We start from the raw sequence: 18,394 nt of genomic DNA, 5'->3' as shown, positions 1-18,394 counted from the left end.
TTCCATGTAATTGCAGTAAGGGGTAATCTACAAAATGGCTTCATTTCAAGAAAAATGCCCAGCTCCAAAAACTTTCTATTGAAAGATGCATAATAAAATGATGCTAGAACTTTGTAGCAGTAGCACTGTTAGGATCCTTTTGGTCTTAAGTTGTATCAAACTTTTTTTTTTTTTTTTTAATATTCCTTCATTCCAACTTTCAATGTACTTTCAACATGCAAAAAGTGGTGTTTAATAGTTTAATAATAGTTTTCTTGTTTGACTTTATATGATCGGATCACAGAATCACAGAATGGTTTCTATTGGAAGTGGCCTTTAAAGATCATCTCTTCCTACCTTCCTGCCATGGACAGGGACAGCTTCCACTAGATCAGGCTGCTCAAAGCCCCATCCAACTTGACCTTGAACACTTTCAGGGTTGGGGCATCCACAACTTCTCTGGGCAGTCTGTTCCAGTGCCTCACCACCCTTGATAACAAAAATTCTTACGTGAGATAGAAAGCTACCCTTTTACAGTTTAAAACAAGGCCTGTACTTACAGGATAGTTCTCTCTGTATCTTTTTAATAAGTTTCCTTTATATACTGAAAGGCTACAATAAGGTCTCCCTGGAGCCTTCTCCAGGCTGAACAACCCCAGCTGTTAGTGTTTCCTCACAGGAGAGGGGTTCCATCTCTCTGACCATTTTTGAGGCCCTCCTCTGCACTCAGATTCCTCCCATACCTCATGAGGACTTCATAGCTGGACAGAGTGTTCCTGATGAGGTCTAATGAAACTGGAGCAGAGAGGCAGAATCATCACCCTTGACCTGGTAGCCAAGTTTCTTTTGACACAGGCCAGGATGCAGTTGGCTTTCTGGGCTGAAAGTTCATGTTGCCAGTTCATGTCCAATTTTTCATCCACCAGTATCCTCAAGTCCTCCCCAGGGCTGCTCTCAATCTATTCATCCCTCAGTCTGTATTGATACAGTGGATTGTCCCCACCTAGGTGCAGGACTTTGCACATGGCCTTGTTAAATTTCATGAGTTTTCAGATGGTGACAAGGATTTTGTAAACCTCACAACATCCACTGGAGGCCCATATGTAGTAAAAGGGAGAGAAAAAAAGTAATACCTAAGAGACAAATGTTGTTGAAAGATAATGTTCTTTGATGTCCCCCAGACATGTACTTAATTGTACAATTTAGATAAAAGGAAAGTGAATAATGCAAAGCTTTCATATAGTTTGTGCATTATGTAAAAGAAAATTATTTACTATTCAGGCAGGTTACACAGGTGATTTTAATGCATTTTCCAAATAGAAAATGTATTTATCAACAATACCCCATGATTCTTAAATATTATAGAGGGAAGAAAGATTGAAAAAAAGGTTCTGAAGTCCTGAGGCCTAGAAAAATACAAAAACAGTGAACTTAGAAGAATTAGTGTTCAGAAAGTTCCACTCCAAAGATGGTGAATTAAATTGGAGTTGGGAGCTCAGAATGTGAGTAATACTATAGCAGGATCAATGAGGACAAAGGAAACAGCAATAAGACTGCACACAATGCCAGAACTGCTTATGGGGCAAAATGTATGAGCCAGGAGTTCTCATTTGCAGCCCACACACTGACACAGCATCACTTTTTTTTTTTCTCTCACATGTTCACAGTCATTTACAAAGCCAACAGCACTGGCATGGCAACTAAAAATTGAGTGTACTTCTTCTCAATAAGGTGCTAGAGAGTGATGCTGCCATGCATATTTTTTTAAGCTAATCTTCTCTCCATAGCTGTGACCTACAGCAGATTCAAGCTGTGTTTCTGATAGGTCCTCATTTTCTGAATGCCTGCATTAAACAAAATTAATTAAATATAGAAGAAAACCCTCATAATGAGAATGCAGGACTTACTAATAAAAATATGATAGACAGTACTATTCGTTTTGTAACTGATAAATACCTGGAGCAAAATAAGGAGAAATGTCTGCATTTGAGGGTGTATTTTCGAGCAAGTTTTGTATTTTTAAGCAAGATGGACAAGTGAATTTTCCACAGAACATTTTGGTGCTCTGTGAAGTTTGCCTTTCTATATAAAGAGCTCATCTATATTTGTTTCCCACATGCTTCCAAGAATGATGTGGTATCTGAAATTAAAAATATTTTTTCAGTAGCTATCTTATGAAGGCTATCACTGATGACAAAATAGGAGGAGAGAGTCTTAAACCTGCTTTTTTTGCAGTTGCATAGAAGTGTGAGTTTTGTAGAAATTGTAAATCCCATATATTGTAATGCTGGCAAACAGTTTACAAACAGGCAGAAGAGAAAAGCTTGAAGAGGATAAAATAGTGCCATGTTCAACAGCTATTGAAAGGCAGCTGTACTTGTTGCCAAGTGGTTTTACTTTCTTGATGTGGTTATCTTTTGTGTACATAAGTTCTTTGGGTTTGCATGAGTGATTGAGGAAGAGGCCTCAGAAGCTCAAATCTGGCTCACTGTCAACAGAGCAGTTTTAAATTTAAGCACTGGATCAATCAAAGTGCAGTTTTGCTCCCTCTCTGGTTCCCTTTTTGCAGAGTGAGAGCAACTAGACTCAGATTACTTAATGGGTCAAAGGGGCACATGTTTAATAGTTTCAGCCTAAAATTTCATCTCCATATTTTTTGTTTACGAAAGTCTTGGTCTTGGCATTATTCATATTATTTTTATTATTGTTGAGCACTTCATAAAAGGACTGGTTTTCTTAGTATCTGCAAATAGGCCAACCCGTTTATTAAGCTGTTCCACTCCTACTCAGTAGCCCCAATACTTGCCAGTTTTAGCTGAAAGGTATGTGAGATGTCACTATGTTGCCAAATCATACAATGATCATAATGTTGAAGAAAAGTTGCAATTACTCGAAAACAGAACATATAGTTGTGCTTTTTGGTGAAGGGATTTCCCCTCCTCCTGTAACAGAAGTAAGAACTTAGCTGATGGGTGTATCTAAACACAGGACAGCTCTGCGCCCTCCTCTCTGGGCCACTCTCTCAACTGCAGGTAGGGATTCTGTCCTGCTTGTCTGAACTGTCATATAAGACATGACTGCCTACTTTTAAGGACATATTTAGTTTGTAAATCTCAGAAAAACATCACCGTGATACACCAAAATAAGGATGTAAATAGAAATCAATCCCCAACCAACCCACAAAACAGAAGATGGAGCCAGAGAGCAGCTTTTACAGCAAATTGTAGAGAAGATGGGAAATTCCGTTTGCTCCAAGTCCTAAGCTTCAAGGAAAACTGCAAATGAGGAGCTGGACACCTCCAAGATTCTGGTGCAGTAGCTATGGCATGGAAAGTGGCTCCACTGTGTGTGAATGCATCAGTTCAAACCAGCACTGCTTCTTCCAGTGTGCACTTGCAGCCCAGAAAGCCAACTAGTTGCTGGGCTGCATCAAGAGAAGTGTGGCCAGCAGGTCGAGGGAGGTGATTCTCCCCCTCTACTCCGCTCTGGTGAGACCCCACCTGGAGTACTGTGTCCAGTTCTGGAGCCACTATTACAAGAGGGACATGGACATGCTGGAAAAGAAAAGGGCCATGAGAATGATCAGAGGGCTGGAGCACCTCTCCTATGAGGACAGACTGAAAGAGTTGGGGCTGTTCAGTCTGGAGAAAAGAAAGCTCCGAGGTGACCTTATTGTGGCCTTCCAGTATCTGAAAGGGGCCTACAAGAAAGCTGGGGAGGGACATTTTAGGCTATCAGGTACTGACAGGAGTAGGGGGAATGGAATAAAGCTGGAAGTGGGGAGATTCAGACTGGACATGAGGAAGAAGTTCTTCACCATGAGAGTGGTGAGACCCTAGAATGGGTTGTCCAGGGAGGTGGTTGAGGCCCCATCCCTGGAGGTGTTTAAGGCCAGGCTGGATGAGGCTCTGAGCAACCTGATGTAGTGTGAGGTGTCCCTGCCCATGGCAGGGGGGTTGGAACTAGACGATCCTTGTGGTCCCTTCCAACCCTGTCTGATTCTATGATTCTTCCCAGAGGTCTTCTGTTGCCATGCTGTACACAAATACATGAACCACTATTATTGCACATATGCAGACTAATTCTGCTCTATCCAGACTAAAGGAGTGAAAGTCAACCCACATCAAGAAAATCAAAACCAGAAGCCAAAACTAACAGGGGGAAGGATATTTCACTTACCATGGTGGTATGCCAAAATGCAGAGTAAGAAACGATGCCAAGAAAAAAAGATGAGGTAATATTCATTCAATATAAAATAAGCTGCAGTTTTCAGCTTGTTTTTCACCCCATATTACTGATGGATATACTCTTCCAAGAAAGTTCATCTGATCCAAGCATACTACACTAGTAACTACAATTTCTACCAATTCAGAATTTATGTTAACAAGAAAAAGATCCTTTAAATGAAGTAATCATATACATTTATTTTCATGCAATTTTTGGGATTACCTGTAAAAAGCACATACCAGAGGACCATCATATAATTTTAAACTTTTTTGTTGTTGTAGAAAAAACTGAATAAGTTTGCTTTTGATAGCTTCAAATTCAATTATTAAGTCTTCTTGCTTTTGGTCCTAGCATTTTTAATTGACGTAACTTGACCTAAAAACTATAACAGACAATGAAAAAGATCTGCTAAGAAGTATTTATAATTTTTAATTTTTTTTTTAATTATACAGAGAAACAGTTTTCTAAATCACCCTAATTTTCCTTCTGTAGGTACCTGTTAAACTGTCTACAGAAGTCCTATCTTGAAAACTTTTTCACCATTAGTTTTCATGATAATTGAAAAAATTATTTTTTAAAAGGTTTTGACCGAACTGTGAGTAGACCTGGGAGAACACTTAGTTCTAGATGGTAATTTCAATGCCTTTTCCACTATTACGACAATACTGTTTCAGTCAAGTGTAGTGCAGAAGGAAGCCCCAGGTTGCTGTCTCACTTTGAAATCTTTCTACATTTTTTTCAGCTTCCCTTCCTCCTCTCCCCAGTTTTCCATGCATTACTTTTTCATCCCTCTATCATAGCAAGACTTGGGTTTATGTGCAATAATTTCCTAACCATATTTCCCTGTCTTATAAGGAAGTGCAGAGCATTGACCACAAGTTAGGACACCTGGTAAAGCGATGTACTAAACTTCAGGACACCTTTCCATTATTCAAATGCCTTCCCGGTCTTGCAGAGGAAGCCACCAGTTCAGATAAGCTTTAACACATGCCCTTAATATTTTTATCTTGATTGGCTGCTGGAGCCTCTCTTGCATTGTATTGTCTTTGTTGTATTTTCTTGGGGGGTTTGGAGTCGTCATTATTTTGTTTTGTTTTGTTCTGGCTTTTTTGTTTGTGGTTGTTTTCCCCAAAGTGCTACTTATTTTCAAAGGTCAAACCTTTATATAATTGATTTCAGCATATTATTATTTGGCTTTCATCCAAAAGGCATGCCTGCCTTTCAGTGTTTCCTCCAAACAGTGCCTTACAGCTGGAAGGAATAGTGTTGAACCTGAAACTGTTCAAGGATATAGGAGAGAAAAGGCTAACAGGGAAATGCAATGTATCTCAGTAAGAAATTGAAGAAAATCCAGCTAATTTAGGGGATGCATATGACGTTCTTCTAGTCATGTAAACTGTGCCTTTGCCTATCAGGACATTTTCTCCATTACTGGCCTACTTAAATACCTGTTAGGCAAAAAGTATTCTGAGTCTCCCAGGAGCCTGCAATCTGTGATCTCCAGCAAATTCTCTGCCCCTATTTATCTGTCAATGATGCAGTGTCCAGTCTAGAATGCAAATAGCTGCAAAGACAGTAGGCCTTGGCAGACTTCAGTTTTAATAGCTTAGATAGATAGATGTCCATCAAGTATACTGGCATCCTTAAAGAGTATCTCACACATCTCATCAAGTAGTGAGACAAGCGTTTCTATTTGCAGGTTTCTATTTGCATAAGAGTATTGGTCTTTGCCTCTTTGGTAGCAGTTCACTTCTAAGAATTGTGAGAAAGAGACAATATCTAATGTAATCACACATCCTCTGGGAAATAGTTTGAGACTGCAGATTCATTCTCTGTACAGCCATTATACAGCCATCAGCTGTTGCAGACTGGACCTTTCCTTCCACAGCACACTTATGAACCTTTAATGGTTTAGTGAAGTAAAGCTTAAATGTCTTGCTGTGGCCCTGCAGATACTGCTTGTTTGTTTAGCATAAACAAACATAGTGAACATTTTGTTTCTGCCCCAAAGAATTTCCTGTATCTTTTTTTTTGTTGCATATATTGATTACATTGGCAACATAAGCACTGAATGAGCGATCAGGCTTTGTTCTGCTGCGGATGCTGCTGTGTGTTATTTCCAGAGACAGTGTAGACTCTTCGTCTTTTTCATACTTGAACTCTTAAAAGTCTCCTCAGTTTTTCTGATGATGGGCAGAAACACTAATTTTTAATTTATTTTTTCTTTCCCCAGAGAACTGCTGCTTGGCAGTTTAGGATGGGTAAATTTAAAGTTACAGTCAAAATAATGCTTTCCAATCTGTAGATGAGTTCTGTGATGTAGGACAACAGTTCAGACACTGAGCATGATTTCCCAAGATCTTTTGGGACAAATTATGAAAGTTTGGCATATCCCTCAGAGTAGGAAGGTCCTTTTCACTGGTTTTAGCATTAAGAGCTTTGATTAAGTTATCTGACCTTCTCGGACGTCAGTTAACCCATCACATAAAGTGACTGAAAAGCAGCATCTTGTCAAAAATGAGGTGCTGGAAGTCTTTTGCGTTTCCCTTAGGAATAAGCTTTCTGGTGGTGAATTTCTACTGCCATCCTTCAAGCAGCTCTGCCACGTTGCAAACTTGGTATTATCCCTGCCTGCTGCAAGTCTTGTATGGACCATTTCCTCTGCCCTGTTTGGCCCCACGTTTTCTTTCACCCGTTTACAACACCGACTGCTTTAATTCACACAGAAATTGTTCAATGACATAAATGTCGTGTTGCAGAAAATACGGCAGAATGTTTAATACAGCAAGGTCCTACTGTCTAATGCAGCATCCGAAATCCCATCTTTACCTCACGTGCTGAACTTCAGACCCAAAATAAACTCGGATAGGAAAAGGTAACGTAAACAGAGGGAAGCAATCATCCCGTTTCGTCTTTACTCCGCTTTCTTTGGCAAAAGGGTTCGCAGCAATGTGACTGCGGGACAGATAGCAGAATAGCATAACCATGCAACAGAGGAGCACTAGGCAGCCGTCAGAAGCGGGACACGTTTACCTGGATGCCCCCCTGAGGCGTACCCGTACTCGGTCCAGACAACCGGCGCCCCTGGGAGGGACGCCATTGAAGGAGATGCGTATTTCAACCACCGCCTAGGCAAAGGTTTTCCTTCGCAAAGACGCGGCGCAGTAACCCAAAGCTGCGAGATGGCGACAAACCGCCGCCATTTTCCGCCCCCCTCAGATCGCCTCGCCGCGCCGCGCCCCGCCTGCTCCAGCCCAGCCCCAGCTCAGGGGTGGTGCTGCCGCCGCGTTGGTTCCTCCTTCCCAGGGAGCCCACGGCGGTGCCCGACTTCGACAAGTCCCTCCTCCGCCTCGGCCGTGCGGGCCGGCTTCTCCGGCCGCAGCCTCCTCCGGCCGCAGAGGCGGTGGCTGCCGGCTCCGCGGCGCCCATGGCGGCGGATACTCAGCCCAAAGCGCTGACTCGCAAGCCCCTCCTGCTCAACAAAGTGGAGGGCTCGCAGGACGTGGTGAACATGGCAGCGATAGTGCCCAAGGAGGACGGGGTCATCAGCGTCTCCGAGGACAGGTACTGGGGAGCGGGTGTCCACAGGTCCTGCGGGGCCATGGCGGTGATTTGTCACCTACACCATCACTCGTTGGTGCTGGTGGTGGTGGACTGCTAAGGTCCTGCGCTGGTGGTTCACCGTCACGGACGAGTGATAGTGGGAGGTGACAGGTCTTGTAGTGGTCCACCACCATCATCAGCGAGACAGGTGATAGACCACCGCCATCACTACTATGACCGTAGATTCCAACTACCGGAGTCCCGGCAAACGTCAGAGTCGCAGCGGTCCAGCTTAGGGACATCGCTTTAGGTAGCTACATCTGGCCCCGGAGGGGAAGGAGCTTGAGATAGGGCTCTCCAGCTTGATGTCCATTTCCTCCTCCGACGCCGTGTGAGTCAGGGGGCAGTGAGTGGCTTGGAGCGTTGCTGAAAGTTGTGGGACGTGCGGGACTTCTCTTAACGTGGGTAAAATGAGATGGGAAATCGCCTTGATCACAAGAATCGCCAGGGAGGCTGTGGACATCTTTGTCCTTGTTTAAAAATTGTGGTGGCATTAGGTAAAACAGTAGTTTTGGTTCCCATTTCTCCTCTCCCATACATTTTTTGATAATTGTTTAAGAATACCATTTATCAGTGATAAGATCTTGAAGTTAAATCCCGTGTTGTAAAGCTTCCAAGGAGAATGCTTTCAGGCCATTTAGCTGGGCTGTGCTAGATCTGAGGCTGCCCAGGGGCAGCTTTGTCTCTTTTGAAAGAACTCAAACTTAATTCAGCCCTGCAGCTGAAAGTGCCTGACTTTAAAGTAAGACTTCATTTTTTCTTACAGAGTCCATAAATACTTATTTCAAGCAGTTTCTTTGCAGCTCGAGTGCACGGTGTGTAACCTGCGTCCCTAACTTGAAAGACAAATATTGACTAATGTGCGATTACGTTTTGATTCTCAAAGGTGGGTGTTTTTTTGTTTTTTTTTTTTTGAGGGGGCTATTTGTCTTGGATGCCTGGTACCCTGTCACCCTGTTAAGTGTCTGCTTTTATGTCTCTGCTAGCTTTCTGGAAAACTGTCAGTATTTCTTTCATCTTGGCTTTGTCCTCATTGAATTAGTAGATAATTGTCAAATATGTGCAAATTTAACATCATTTAAGTTCATCCAAGCTGTCCTCTCCAAGTGAACTCTCATGCCTCAAGACACTTCAAGCAGAATGTTATATTACCATGATTTCATTTTCTTTAATTTTTTTTTTTACTTATTACAAAGCTAGAGTGTGTTTCTGTAGCTGGTAAAGCTTACTCAGCCTTTCTTCTTATCCATACTCCATAGACAGTATTCCTGAAATTCATTTGCTCTTGTATATGCCTGTCTCACTGGCTCTGCATTTCCCCTCACCTTGGAAAAAATAAGTAGCTTTTCCTGTTTTAGCAGGTATGAATTTTTGAGAATGCTTCAAGTTGTTATTTCTGTGTAGAGAAGGGAATTTGTGGGAGGTCTTTGTTTCACTCATAATCAAGGTGACAGATTCAAGTAGACAAGTAGTGAAGCAAAACCAGGGGTTTCTCACTAAGAAACTGCTATTTCATGAGCACCAGCATTCCCATCTCAGAGCAACTCCCTGGTGTCAGACTTTTAAGTCCTACTTACTGATGACACTGGGTATAGAAATCCTCTGTTAGATGTGCTGATAGGTGTCTAAAGCCTGATGACACAGAACAGCTCTGTGGATGCTGAAATACTGTAGTAAGTCTGGAGGTTCCCAGGTTATTTTCTGTTTAAAGGCACTGGATATTTTGCCTGCTTGTGGGGCTGGTTTATGGCGTTTGTGAGATGCTATAAGTTATGATTGTCCCTTTAATTTTTTAGGCACGAAGATGCTGATTGTTGCCTTTTTCTTTCATTTCTCATCTTCATCAGCATTTTTATTGTAACTTACAGGCTCAGAGTCTAAACTTACTTGAAAAGAATAGCATGTTGGGAGTAAAACTTGAAGGTTTCAGGGTACCTGGGATGGAAGCATAGTTTGATAATAGCAGGCTCTCAATACTTTTGTGTTACAATTAGGCTTGTGCAGATCCTTTCCTGTTTGGACCTGCCTCTTAGTGCTAGTGTTGAAGTAGTTGTTTAATGGCCTTGGAATGTGGATAGCTTTCAGAGATTCCTGGAAACTGTAAAGTATAGTTATGGAGATGTTATCTGTCTTTTGTTAGTCAAATAATTGAGTTTTGGTCATGCTTGCCAGCTTGTAATATGTACTGCTCATAGGAAAGAAATATTCTGAAACTCTTGCAGAGAACTTCTGCTAGAATAGCTTTCATCTCCAGCAGTTTCTTTGGGCTGGGCAGAATGGTCACCCAGAGATGAAGAGGAAAGAGCTCTCCCTTGGTTCACTGGCTAAAGGCTGAACATATTGTTGAAGCTGATAGTAGTCTTAATGTACACAACAACTAGGTACTCCTTTAAAGAATTTATTTAGGGTGTGATGTAACTCTATACCTGTAAACCCTTCAGAGCAGAAGCTTGGTCTCTAGTTTCTACTTTGTATTGCACCAGTGGTTTTATCTGGTTTTAAAGACACGGAAGTGGTTTCAGCTATAGCTTGCAGACGTAGCCATGCATTATATAGCCCTGAATTGTTGTATTTATAGCACGTACATGCACATATTTTAAGAAATAAAATTAAAACGAAATAACAATAGTGTGGCTATTTCTTATTTAAAATGGCATAGAGGTGGAAAGAAGGAGTCTCAGGGGGAAATTTACATGTTTATCTAGATTATCTAAACTTTACATAACCTGCAAGGTTGGAATTTCTTTTCAGTGTGCATCACCTGTATACACTACATATTTTCTCTTCTGAACCCTAGTCAGTCATTTAAGTAGAGTGATGTGCATTGTGTCCAACCTAATCTTAGCCATTTTGTCTGATTCCTTATTAGGACAAAATACCCTGTATCTCTCTACATGACAACTGATGTGCCTTGGGAGCGTAACATGTAATTCCATTTTGTGTTTTTCTTCTAAGGAGAAGGATCCACCTGTCTAGGCAGATGAAAGTTAAAGGACTGACAGCATTTGTTATCTAAGAATGTATAACTCTTACGAGGAAGGGCTGTAAGAAATAAATAATTAGCTTTAACCCATGCTTTTGCACCTGCCAGCAAATGGGTGGAATTTACAGACACATCCAAACTTGTAGAGTCTTGAGTGATCCATGGCTTTGAATGCTCTAGGTGATACCCATGAAGATGAAGTGGGATATTCCTCACGTGCAAAGCTGGCCCTAAGCTGTGTGTTAAAAGCATGTGCTACCATTTCAAAATTGCTTAGCATCCTTGTCTTTGGTAGCTTCAGAAGGAGATGTGGGTGTTGGGCATGCCTGAAAAGTAGGTCACTGGCATGTCAAGTTCAGACATATCTAACACCATGCTCCAGAGAAGATTCAGTGTCATTAATCTCACCTGAGCATGAGGATACAGTGGGAGAAGCGCACTGACTCACCCAGCTTTCAGTGCAAGCAGTTCTGCTTGGTATTGGCACACTCCTGTGTTTCTCAAGAGCCTGCCGGTGATGTGAGTGCTAAATCATCTGAGTGTCTGATGTGCTGATCATGTGTCACCATGCAAGACTGGTAGGAGTGGACTAGCTGTCATCATGGCAAACTTGCACTTTGCCACTAGCCATCTTTTATTCCTGTAGCTATGTTGTAGGTGAGGAAATCTTGGACATGTGATGATGTAGACAACTTCCCTGATAACGATGTGCTCTCTTTTGGGTGGGAGTTCTGTTCTTACTTCCATGCTGCAGACCTTGGAAATGTAGGTGTTGCAGTCAAGAATCATTCTCCTTAAAATATTAATGAGCATTAAAAGCTTTCATAGTAAAGTGAAAATAGTCAAAATCCTTTCGTTTTAATAAAGGGACATTCTAGTCTCCTAGAAAGTGACAAAACCTGGGAGAAAAATATTTATGCCATAGGAAATGTTTTTGGGTTTGCTTTTAAATAAAGCAACAGAGACTCTCCACTTACCAGTGGCCTTCTACTCCCTTGTATCATTTCAAGTTCTTTTTGACCAGACATAGAATCATAGAATCAAGAAGGCTGGAAGAGACCTCAAAGATCATCGAGTCCAACCTGTCACCCTAAACCTCATGACTATCTAAACCATGGCACCAAGTGCCACGTCCAATCCCCTCTTGAACACCTCCAGGGATGGTGACTCCACCACCTCCCTGGGCAGCACATTTCAATGGCCAACCACTCTCTCTGTGAAGAACTTTCTCCTCACCTCCAGCCTAAACCTCCCCTGGCGCAGCTTGAGACTGTGTCCTCTTGTTCTGGTGCTGGTTGCCTGGGAGAAGAGACCAAACCCCTCCTGGCTACAACCTCCCTTCAGGTAGTTGTAGACAGCAATGAGGTCACCCCTGAGCCTCCTCTTCTCCAGGCTAAACAGTCCCAGCTCCCTCAGCCTCTCCTCATAGGGTTTGTGTTTGAGACCTCTCCCCAGCCTCGTTGCCCTTCTCTGGACACATTCAAGTATCTCAATGTCCTTCTTAAACTGAGGGGCCCAGAACTGGACACAGTACTCAAGGTGTGGCCTAACCAGTGCTGTGTACAGGGGTATAATGACCTCCCTGCTCCTGCTGGCCACACTATGCCTGATGCAGGCCAGGATGCCATTGGCTCTCTTGGCCACCTGGGCACACTGCTGGCTCATGTTCAGACAGCTGTCAACCAGTACCCCCAGGTCCCTTTCTGCCTGGCTGCTCTCCAGCCACTCTGACCCCAGCCTGTAGCTCTGCGTGGGGTTGTTGTGGCCAAAGTGCAGCACCTGGCACTTGGATTTGTTGAATGCCATCATGTTGGACTCTGCCCATCTGTCCAGCCTGTCAAGGTCCCTTTGCAGAGCCCTTCTACCTTCTAACAGATCAACACCTGCTCCCAGCTTGGTGTCATCTGCAAATTTACCCCTCATCCAGATCATCAATAAAGATATTGAACAGGATGGGGCCCAGCACTGATCCCTGGGGGACACCACTAGTGACAGGCTGCCAGCTGGCAGTGGCACCATTCACCACCACTCTCTGGGCTCGGCCCTCCAGCCAGTTCCTAACCCAGCGCAGAGTGCTCCTGTCCAAGCCACAGGCTGACAGCTTGGCCAGGAGTTTGCTATGGGGGACGGTGTCAAAGGCCTTGCTGAAGTCCAGGTAGACTACATCCACAGCCTTTCCTACGTCCACCAGGCTGGTCACCTGATCATAGAAGGAGATCAGGTTGGTGAGGCAGGACCTGCCCTTCCTAAATCCATGTTGGCTGGGCCTGATTCCTTGGCCATCCTTCAGGTGCGCAGTGATTGCCCCCAAGACAATCTGTTCCATGATTTTCCCTGGCACTGAGGTCAGGCTGACAGGCCTGTAGTTCCCAGGTTCTTCTGTCCGTCCCATGTCTGAGCTTCTTTGTATGGATCACTGTATAAACAGTGAGCCCAGACTTTTTGTCAGGTATGTTCATATTAGTGTCTTCATCTCACACAGAGAAAGTTGCAAAGTTTTTATTGTTAGGTTTGGTTGACAGTTTGAGGTTTTAAAATGCAGATGTGCACTTAAGTTGTTATCCAAGGCTTGCCTTCTGGGTATGCTAGCTAGCAGGCTTTTAAAGGTATACAAAAATTACAAATCAAAATGTGTAGATGAAATCTCAACTTTGCTAAACTAATAGTGTATTAGGAATGGGAAAGTGCAAGAGTTCTTTGATGTCCTGCTGGCATGCCTTCTACCATGGAGAAGTGTGGTCTTTCCACCCTTCAAGAACAATCTTTTGCTCCTTGGGGTTTTCAGGTTCAGGTCCAGGGCATAAAGTGTAGAGCATTATACTTCATGCCTGTGAAATACTTCTAATGGAAAGGTTGGGCTCTTCACTTGGTGCCGCATGCAGGTAGGATGCAAGGAACTGCAGACCCTCAGTAAACTCTTTGGGTTTCCTTTCTTCTGCAGTAGAGTGGCAGAAAGTGAAGTGATTGATTTGCCCAGCAGTTTGGTTGCAGTACAGGTCTGTAATTCTCATCTAAGTACAGGGTTATGTCACTGATGTCTGCTCTGCTTTGTGTGTGGCTGTTGGTTTGCAGCAGAAGTGCAGGTGGTATGAGAACTGATTCTGATGCTAACTGTGTATGTTTATCTATTGAAGTCTGTAAGTTTCACGCTCAGGCTATTGCAGCATGAGCAGTAGTTCAATCAGTGCAGAAGGTGTGGATGCTCTTCACAGGTGAAAAAAGAACTGTCCTTGCCTGGAGGGTCTTTAAATGTTGATAAAAACATCAGTACCCAATGAAACTGTTCAGAGAAAACAAGGAACCTCTACACACAGTGCAAAGGTTTGTAAGAGACCTGTTGCTGTAGGTGCAAGTTGTTTGCTCTGAATTCTTTAAAACTAATTTGATGTGTTGCAACTTGATGACTGTGTTGGAATGAAATTTAGGGTGGAGGTTAGTGCTGGCTGTTTGAGTGAAAGAAGTGGACGCTGGCAAGAGGTTTAAGAGAAGACAGGATGTCCAAGAGCTCTTGGAATCAGAAATTGTTGCAGATGTTGAAAAATAACTGTTGCTGATTTGACTAACATGTATCCTGTTGGGATGCCAAATCCTGGGACTAGCACATGAAATGTTCTGCTGAGACCTTGTTGGGGATGATAAATGTGGTAACTTGTTGGTTGGTTGTTTTGTTTTGTTGGGGGGCGAAGAAGGGGGGAGGGTATGTTTGTTTGTTTTAAGCTTCTGTGGCACTTTGTGGCACCACTTGTTGAAGTTTGCTGGAGTTTATCCTTTCCTTCATGTACTTAATGTCAGTTAAAGATTTAATGCACAAACATTTAGTCTTGTCTTGCTGATTTGAGCTGTTGTGCAACTGCTAGCTCGTGTAGCTCGGTACACAAACTGACCTGCAAAGTGGCAGCTGCAAGAATGTGATGTGACATGGCTTGGACCATGACTTGTACAGACCCAGATTCAGCAGTCCGATTAAGTCTCAAAATGAAGTGCAACATTAGGTGCTTGAGCACTAGAGTCAGAGATGCTTATACTTTATATAAAAGGCATAGAGACATATATCTTACCATACAAGCTTGATTTGGAATAAGAACTGCTTAACAGACTTTCCATTTGCCTTATGGTAGCCTCTTTTGCTGCCAGCCACTGAACAGCACTCTTATGGCAGCAAGTTTCATATGTTGATGCATCCCGTATTAACCAGTTCTCATTTTTCTCCTTGCCTTCCATGAACCCCATCTTAATTTCACTGCATCTGCTTGCACAGAGACTGAATCTCTCATCAGTGTGTTTCATATGTCAGGCCTGCTGACCTTCCTCTGCAGTCTCTCCAGTTCTGCAGCTGAGCAATGCTTGCCAAGAGGAGACTGCACAATACCACTTCTGTGTGTGCCCTGCAGTCCTATGGAGTATGTGCAGTACAGAGTCAGCATATAACTGAAAATGTGCTGTTGCAGGAAACTTTGGGTTTTGTTTTTTCTCCTAAAGCTAAAGACAACTAGAGGAGGCAGTGATGCTGCAGCATGAAATGGTTGCAATACATTGAAATAAAGGAATTGCAACCATTTTAAAGCTGCCATGCTGATTCGTCAAGACTGGCTTTTCATTAAGGGTCACTTAGCAAACTGAAGGTCTCAAATAGCGTGTGAAATTGTAGCACAATGGGAATATGTCAGTAGCTTGTTTGACCTACCTTATAGGATTTTGGTTACTGAGGCAGACTCTTTCTTTTCTCCTCTCCAGCTGTGCTGTTTCCTGGATGGTATCTGCTTACAGTGGTCTGTGCCCAGCAACATCTTTCAGCTATGTGATAACACATGCAAGAGAACTGCTCACAAGTGGCACAAGCTTTGTATAATGTCATTGTAACAGTCTTAAGAGAAGTCAGAATACACTTCATGCCTCAGAGAACAAATAGGAAATCGAGAGTGGGAGGGTGTAATGCAGGCATGTGTGTTTGCTCCTGTACTTGAGAGTTCTAAAAGCTTGGTAAGTGATGCGCAATGCCCTAAGGAGAGCAACTGTCTTTTGTTCTGCACCCTGTAACCTTTCAGACTTTGGAAGGTTATCTACGTAAAAGCAACCCAGAACCCATGCTTAATTGCCTTGCCCATGGTGCTTCCATCACACATCTGTCAAATATGAGTAGTTTTATATAAAACTCTGCCAGGATCTCTGTGTATTTGCCCAGGGATTTTATGAGAATTGCAGTAGCCCCTAGTGTAGTCTGTTGAAAAGACAGGAACAAGGACAAGTGCAGCTGTTTCCTTTCTGCAGATGGTGTGAGGGAGCAATGGGTCCAGCTATGGTGCTGCAGGATGTGGCAGTCTGGGATGGGGCACCGTGGGAGGGGACAGGAGCAGTGACCGTAGGGTGCTGAGGATAACCACATGCAGCAGGACACATCCTGTTCAGCAGAGCTTTGTTCAGCATAGGTCATTTTAGGAAAGAGAAAATAAAACTTCCTTCTTTATACATTCATGAGTTTAAGTATGAAATGCAGTAAATGGGGAAAAACTATAAACCTATAATATAAAACTATAGATAAAACCTGTAATAGAAAAATAATAATATAATAATATAAAATGATAATATATATACTATATATATATTATATATTAAAATAATAATATAATATAAAACTGTAATCCACACAAGATTGGCAGTTACCCCAGCAAGCAGGATGGATGCGTGGCTGGGGCAAGCCTGGAGACAAAAAAGAACAACTTTGTGAAAGAGAAGCAGGAGATGGCAAGTTTACCAGGCAGCCCTCTAGGAAGGGAGCTTTACATAATCATGACACCATATGCATGTCTCAGGGTTCTTCATATGTCACAGTGCATGCCTGATGGCTTGAAACAGCACTCAAGTAATGGTCAAAATGGATATTTGACTATCAGAAAGCAGGTGATGAATTTTGCAAATTAGACAGCTGAAATTTTAGATGGGCAACTGTTATCCCTCATGAGAGGGAGAACAGTTGTGGAGACTGGCTTTAAAAAGTGATGTGTTGGTTTTTTTTTTCAGTCAGGCTGCAGGAAATAGCATTGTGTAACTAACCTTGGCCAGGCTTTGAACATATGGGCTTTGCTTGTCATACCATGTGTATTCATCACTTCAATAAGTTTTTCAGGGAACTCTTAAGGTTTTGAGCACTGAATCGAAGGGAGTGCCAAAGCACCGTTCTGCATAGATGAACACTGCAGTTCTGCTGCCAACTTTACAAAGACATTTGATCTAACATTGTCTTTTATTCTGCAAAAATCCTGTACTGTTTCCTCTTACTGTGTTGTAAATGATTGGTGTTCTTTGCAGGTTTTTAAAATGACAGTAGTGGTCGATCAGTCCCAAAAGGCAGTGCCTTTGACCTTTACAAGTCTGTAATCACAGTTTCTTTAGGGGTTGAGTCCTGCAGAGAGAAAGCTGAGAATAGGCTGACCTAATGTGAATTGACCTATTTTGCCACCAGGTCAAATTATTTGTATTAGAATTATCTGGATTCAGGTGACAGAGCAAACACAGTATCCTGTCTTCACAGGATAAAGATATTGAATTGCTGGAGCATGTCCAGAGAAGGGCAACGAGGCTGGTGAGAGGCCTTGAGCACAAACCCTATGAGGAGAGGCTGAGGGAGCTGGGACTGTTTAGCCTGGAGAAGAGAAGGCTCAGGGGAGACCTCATTGCTGTCTACAACTACCTGAAGGGAGGTTGTAGCCAGGAGGGGGTTGGTCTCTTCTCCCAGGCAACCAGCACCAGAACAAGAGGACACAGTCTCAAGCTGCGCCAGGGGAGGTTTAGGCTGGAGGTGAGGAGAAAGCTCTTCACAGAGAGAGTGGTTGGCCATTGGAATGTGCTGCCCAGGGAGGTGGTGGAGTCACCATCCCTGGAGGTGTTCAAGAGGGGATTGGACGTGGCACTTGGTGCCATGGTTTAGTAGTCATGAGGTTTAGGGTGACAAGTTGGACTCGATGATCTTTGAGGTCTCTTCCAGCCTTCTTGACTCTATGATTCTATGATTCTATGATATGGAGAGAAGATCCTTGCCTGTGTTTAGAAAATGGAAAATGATGAGATTTTGCACCTCCAGCAGTGAGTGCAAATTTGATAAATTTACCTTCAGCTTTGAACTCACCTATAATAGCAAATAAAGACTCGATTGTATTCTTAAGCAGGTGGTGCCTCTGCCTTGTGGAGTACTTTGAAGTCTGAAAGTAAACAGATTTATTTTTTATTTTTTTTTAAGCTCTACTAAGGTCTAATCATGAGTTGATGTTAAGACAAGATAAAGCAGGAGAGCACTAAAAATTAGTCTGTTCTTATGCTTTCCTTGTTGCTTTTTGGCCTTTCTGAAGCAGTATAGCAAAGTTTATCTTACAGATTTATCCTCTTGCTTGGATGCTTCTGCAAGAATGTCAACACTGAGGTTTCTTTCCTTGCAGATGTCAGCTGATACTGCAAGGTCAAGTGTTTAATTCAATATTCATGAAGATATTTGCCTATATATTTCTAGGCCAATTTATTACACAAAGATCAGGAAGAGATTTGCCTTTTCATTTACTGCAATTGGTCTTTATCTGAGAAAACCATGTAATGTAATCCTTTTTAAGGGAC

At 42.7% G+C, this 18,394-nt stretch overlaps 1 protein-coding gene across 1 annotated transcript in view; it reads left to right on the top strand.

Moving 5' to 3' along the window:
- The first annotated feature begins 7,633 nt into the window (after positions 1-7,633).
- The window catches only part of WDFY2 (WD repeat and FYVE domain containing 2), a 62,879-nt gene continuing 52,118 nt past the window's right edge, over positions 7,634-18,394 (top strand). The window contains exon 1 of the mRNA XM_054384686.1: positions 7,634-7,770. Coding sequence (XP_054240661.1) covers positions 7,634-7,770 — 137 coding nt within the window. The remainder of the gene's footprint in view (positions 7,771-18,394) is intronic.

Source organism: Indicator indicator, chromosome 1 (assembly GCF_027791375.1).
Source record: "Indicator indicator isolate 239-I01 chromosome 1, UM_Iind_1.1, whole genome shotgun sequence".
NCBI classification, from domain to species: Eukaryota; Metazoa; Chordata; class Aves; order Piciformes; family Indicatoridae; genus Indicator; species Indicator indicator.
This window is presented reverse-complemented; position numbering and strand designations above follow the sequence as displayed.